Consider the following 6,027-nt stretch of genomic DNA (forward strand, 5'->3'; position numbering starts at 1 on the left):
GTGTGTGTGTGTTACGATATAACGAGGTCATATTCAGAAACCAATGAAACCGAAACCAAATAGGGTTGAAACAGGAAGTGAAGCAAACAGAAGAGAATGACAAAATAACGATCCACATAACAGAACATAAACCTGACAATAAGATCATTAGGCTATTGTTAGCCTATATGTATAACAGTTCGTTCTGATCCTCGAATCTGACTGGACAAGAGACTTTCTATTGATATTTCCACCTGCGCGTTCTAGACAGGCTGTCAGTCAGTCTTTAAACCATTCATTCAACTACACGTTCAAAAACACTGATTCATTCAAAGAGAGACGTAATGAAACACGCTGTTGAAATCATTTTAACTTTGCGCGCCACGTTAGAAGGCTCAGCTGACCAGCAATGCATCGATGCTAAGACTGCGATGCTAAGCAATCGCACATGCTCAGTTGATCTCTCTCTCATTCGCTGTCTGTTTAGGCTGGTTAAGTGCAAATCTACGGAGCTTCTGTACAAATCAGAATGGTAGACATTATGTTATCATTACTAACTTATTTAATATTCATTACACATGCACTAAGTGTAAAACGAGAAGGGCATAACCCTATGAAAAAAGAAAACGCGCTAAAATCGCGGTTGCTTCAGTTCTTGCATTCCTCTGCGGTTTGCTTGTCAATAGCAATATTGCGATATTGCAGTTATCACGACAGCCCTAATTATTACACAAATATTTGTTGCCTGTGTTTCATAAAAGAGGCTTTTATTATTAGCATACAGTCTGGACTAGCTCAGAACTTTTTCGCAAAAAAAAACTTTTTTTTTTAGACCCCAAAACTTTTTCGCAACATAGCATTTAAAGTCCGTGTGAACTGGAAGTAGCTGCCGACTTCAGTATTATGACGTATTTCCAACTGAAACGGAATATTGAATAGGGGGGGGGGGTAATTTTAGTGTTCCTCATCTCCATCTCTCGCTCATAGCAAACTAACGGTTGATATGGGAGAGGTTAAGGATGTTCTGCCCAAGCCATCAAACTGACGTCATCAGAGAAGGAATGCCATTCCAGACTGGGGAAGCAAATAATCAGATTTTGATAAATATTACCAGGACAAATTTTTTTTTCAGTGGATTAACTTGCATGGATTAATCATTAAGACTAGCAATGTACGCTAACAAAGTAAATAGTGTACATTTTGATTTCATGTTGACTTTAATGTTTCTAATATATATCGGCATTTTTATTTTTCATTTAAAATTCTTACCACTTTTTAGGTACAATTCGACAGTTAAAGAAAATATTTTTAAAATATGTTATTTTACATTATGTTATTATAGACTACCATTCAAAAATTTGGGCTCAGTAAGATTTTTTTTGTTTTTCAAAGAAATTAATACATTAAATTAATCAAAGGTGACGGTAAATACATTTATAATGTTACAAATTATTTCTATTTCAAATAAAGGCTGTTCTTTTGAACTTTCTATTCATCAAAGAATCCTGAAAAAAAAAGTATTATGCTTTCTACAAACATTAAGCAGCACAATAGTTTTCAACATTGATAATAAGAAGAAATTATTCTTAAGCAGCAAATCTGAAGACTGGAGTAATGGCTGCTGAAAATTCAGCTTTGCATCACAGCAATAAATCACATTTGAAAATATATCCAAATAGAAAACGGTTACTTTAAAGGGGTCATATGATGCTTTTTTAAAGATCATTATTTTGTGTATTTGGTGTAACGGAATATGTTGACATGCTTTAAACTGTATTTCTGATCAAATAAATGCAGCCTTGGTGAGCATAAGAGAGTCAAAAACATTAAAAAGAAAAATATATAGACCCCAAACATTTGAAAACATTTGGTAGTGTATGCAGTAAATAACGTCTGTTAAATGTTTGTCGTCTGTGGTACTGACCCATTTATTTTAATCAGTCGGACTAAATTCTTCATGCACATGAAAAAGCGTTGAGTACCTTCAGAGACGTCTGTGAGCTGTGGTGTGGTGGCTCTGGATACAGAGAATCCTCCACTCTCCAGTATGGACGCCTCCTCATCGGACAGCTCAGAGTCTGTGATGGCCATCGCCAGAGCCGTAGTCTTCACATCCACCTGCTCGAAGAAAGAACCAATCAGTGACCAGAATTACACTACTGTGTTTTTTTTGGAAATAAATTAATACTTTTATTCAACAAGGATGCATTAAATTGATCAAAAGTGTCAGTAAAGAGATTTATAATGTTACAAAAGTTTTCCATTTCAAATAAATGCTGTTCTTTTGAACTTTCGATAACACTTTAGTTTAGGGCTTCACAATTCTCACAATTAGCTAGTTGCTTATTAGCATGCATATTACTAGCATATTGGCTGTTTATTAGTAAATTAGGAGTTTATTGAAGCGAACATTCTATTCACCAAAAAATCCTGAAAAAAAAAAAAGTATCACAAAAACATTAGCACAACTGTTTTCGACAGTGATAATGTTTCTTGAGCAGCAAATCAGCATATTAGAATGATTTCTGAAGGATCATGTGACACTGAAGCCTGTAGTAATGATGCTGAAAAATTTACAAGTTCTAGAAGTTTACATATAGAATATGGCCCCTTTAAGGTGGGATATAGTGAGTCCCCTTATCATCAAACATGAAACTAAGCATCCTGTATCAGGACACTCACAGTAGGGGCGAAACATGACAGCTCCTCCTCGCTCTCGCTCTCCGTCTCTGCCCTCGGTTCATCACCCTCTTCCTGCTCCTTCTTCAGCTCTGCACAAACACACACGTCTCCTGAGCACAATCTAACAGGAAGTGACAACTGAGTCTACAACTGTGATATCAGCAGCAAGAGCTCACAATATATTGGCACCAATATTGAACAGTTTTTATTGTTGTTATCAGTCCAATATAGGATTCAGATAATATTAGGGATTATTTATTTAAGTTCAAGCTATAAACTCATGCCAGGTTTCTGTAACATAATTTACTGTATTTAAAATGTCTTAATGCCTGATTTTACTTTTAAGCATGAACAGGCGAAAAATACCAGCCATTATATAATTGTCTATAAATTTAAAAATTATTAGTATAAAATCTATGTATTGGTACAGCTTAAAGGAAAGGATATATGTGGCCCTGGACTACAAAACCAGTCTTAAGTCGCTGGGGTATATTTGTAGCAATAGCCAAAAATACATTGTATGGGTCAAAATTATTGATTTTTCTTTTATGCCAAAAATCATTAGGATATTAAGTAAAGATCATGTTCCATGAAGATATTTTGTAAATTTCCTACTGTAAATATATAAAAACTTAATTTTTGATTAGTAATAAGCATTGCTAAGAACTTCATTTGGACAACTTTAAAGGTGATTTTCTCAGTATTTTGATTTTTTTGCACCCTCAGATTCCAGATTTTCAAATAGCTGTATCTCGGCCAAATATTGTCCTATCCTAACAAACCATACATCAATGGAAATATTATTTATTCAGCTTTCAGATGATGTATAAATCTCAATTTCGAAAAATTGACCCTTATGACTGGTTTTGTGGTCCAGGGTCACATATAGGATTATTTTCACCACTATGTAAAACTTATTTCCTAACCGAACATTCAACTGTACATAATATAGTTTAAAGAATATTGTGTTTATTTTGGGCTTTGAAAAAAACAAAAAAACAAGTAAGTAATCTAGGACACTAAATAAAGGCAACGCTCTCACTTCTCTTGTCGTATTTGCGGTGCTGTGTGTCTCCTTTCATGCTGTAGTCGAGTTTCATCAGTATGGGCTCCAGTCCGGTGTACATTTTCTGGATCAGCTCATGGTAAACCACCAGCGGCCACAGCAGCACACTCAGCACTAATGCAGGACAGAGAAAAATACAATTAACCGCTACATACAGTAGTAGTACCATTCAAAAGTTTGGGGTCAGTAACTTTTTTTGTAAGAAATTACTACTTTTATTCAACAAGGATGCATTCAATTGATCAAAAGTGACAGTAAAGACATTTATAATGTTACAGAAGATGTCTGTTTCAAATAAATGCTGTTCTTTTGCTGTTCTTTCTATTCATCAAAGATAATAATCAGAAATGTTTCTTGAGCAGCAAATCAGCATATTAGAATGATTTCTGAAGGATCATGTGACACTGAAGACTGGAGTAATGATGCTTAGGAATAAATTACCATTTAAAATATAGCAAAACAGAAAAGTGTTATTTTAAATTGTGATAATACTACATAATATTTCTGTTTTTACAGCATTTCAGATCAAATAAATGCAGCTTTGATGAGCATAAGACACTTTCAAAAACATTACAAAAATCTTACTGACCCCAAATGACAAAATATATTTAAATAAAAAAAACATAATTTAAAACATCTTTAAAATCCCAAAGTAGCCCTTTTTTCTTAATTCAAATTTTAATTTAATTTCAAATCTTTTTCTTTTTGATTTCATGGTAAAATATGACCCGAATATGTTCCCCATCTTCTTTAATAAAATTCACTCAAAAGAAAATACATTACTTTGTTTTGACACCTGTTTGAATTGTTGTAGTATAAAGATTTTGTAGTATAAAGATGATCATTTCTGTAGCAAATTAGCTCAAAAGAGAAATGTATATAAATAATTACAATTAATTACAATTACAATTATTTATATCAGTTGCCAGTAGTAACTAATGCAGAATTAATTTTACCATCAACTAATCTGTTTGTCCATCGAACATTCAGTGTAACTTCATATCAAATCTAAGAAATGATATTTTCGTGACCACAGAAGCATTAGAGCATGTGACAAGATCGGATCGTTAAAGGGACATTATCCACAAGCAGTGACAGAATCAGAAACTCAAGTAATTTGTGCACAAAAAAGTTTTAACTAATCTAACACATAACTAGTCAAAACAAACAAACATACAATCACACATATATGAGGGAAGGGCAAATGAGACTGAATGAAACTGTTAGAGAAACAGGGAATGAAGCTATGAAAATGAGGCAGTTAACCACCTGAGTGAAACCATCAGCGCTGTTTGACAACGGGGTCTACAGCTTATCCTAAACCTCTGTTTCGTTTAGTTAAATGTACGATGCTTGCATTGTCTTGGCCGTTGAACGAGCGTCCGGATGCTGTCTCGGGCAAAAGTCTTGATGGTTCGAAAATTCGATGGTGTTGGAATTGCAATCGCGTTCTTCCAGGTTTGAAGAGTGACAAACTCCAAAGATGTTACTCTGACTCGGTAGTGATTGGGAGAGTTCTCTCCAGGGTGAAAAGTTGCAAAATGGCTTGCTGCAACTTTGGTGTTCTGCCAGCGTTGGGGATTCCTTGCAGGTCGCGATTGGACTGGATGTCCGAGAGGCAAGGAGGTAAGAGTGCCGAAGAAGAGAGTCCGGGTCACGGATGTGAGGCCTTTTAACTTCTGTGGAGGTCACACCTCCAGGGGGTCAGTGAGCCAATGGTAACAAATTTTCGGAGGGAAAGTTTATGACTCTTTGTCTTCTAGCATGGTGTTTTGCATATGTAACTGGATTGGTTGTTGATGCAAAAACGATTAAAGATGCTTGTAATACTAATATGTTGCATAGGCATCAACCTATAATATACCCTATCATTTAGATCTTCAAAATACAAATTCGCAGATACCAAACATGGTATAGGTGAGGTTATGTCGACTATCATAACGCATGCATATACAATACAAAAGACAATATACAAGAACGTAGGCCTGGGCGATAAAATGGTATCGATATTTATCGACGGTACACCTTCTTCGATAACGATATAAAAAATGTTCGATATAGTGCAAGATATAGGCACGTGCTATGAGTGACGCAGACAGCACACACAAACACGAACACATGCTAAAATGAGTGCTGTGCCTGACATATGGCAAGAAATCTGTAGACGCGCCCATAACAAAAGACAGTATTTTATTTAACCTTTTCTGATAAGAAGTGCGCTGCAAACGCGAGCATTTTTGACGATTGTTTCTGTCCAGTCTGCTCGTTTTATCGCGTTTAACCACAGCTGTCGTCGTTTT

General features: G+C 35.3%; 1 protein-coding gene across 2 annotated transcripts in view; it reads right to left on the reverse strand.

Moving 5' to 3' along the window:
* retreg2 (reticulophagy regulator family member 2) overlaps positions 1-6,027 on the reverse strand; it is a 12,579-nt gene that overhangs the window by 1,693 nt on the left and 4,859 nt on the right. For both annotated transcript variants that reach the window (XM_016470573.1, XM_016470572.1), the window contains exons 6-8: positions 3,704-3,841; positions 2,662-2,750; positions 1,962-2,097 (exon numbers count right to left, since the gene is read on the reverse strand). In XM_016470573.1, the coding sequence (XP_016326059.1) occupies positions 1,962-2,097; positions 2,662-2,750; positions 3,704-3,841 (363 nt within the window). The remainder of the gene's footprint in view (positions 1-1,961; positions 2,098-2,661; positions 2,751-3,703; positions 3,842-6,027) is intronic.

Source organism: Sinocyclocheilus anshuiensis, unplaced genomic scaffold (genome assembly GCF_001515605.1).
Source record: "Sinocyclocheilus anshuiensis isolate Anshui unplaced genomic scaffold, SAMN03320099.WGS_v1.1 scaffold1744, whole genome shotgun sequence".
Classification (NCBI taxonomy): domain Eukaryota; kingdom Metazoa; phylum Chordata; class Actinopteri; order Cypriniformes; family Cyprinidae; genus Sinocyclocheilus; species Sinocyclocheilus anshuiensis.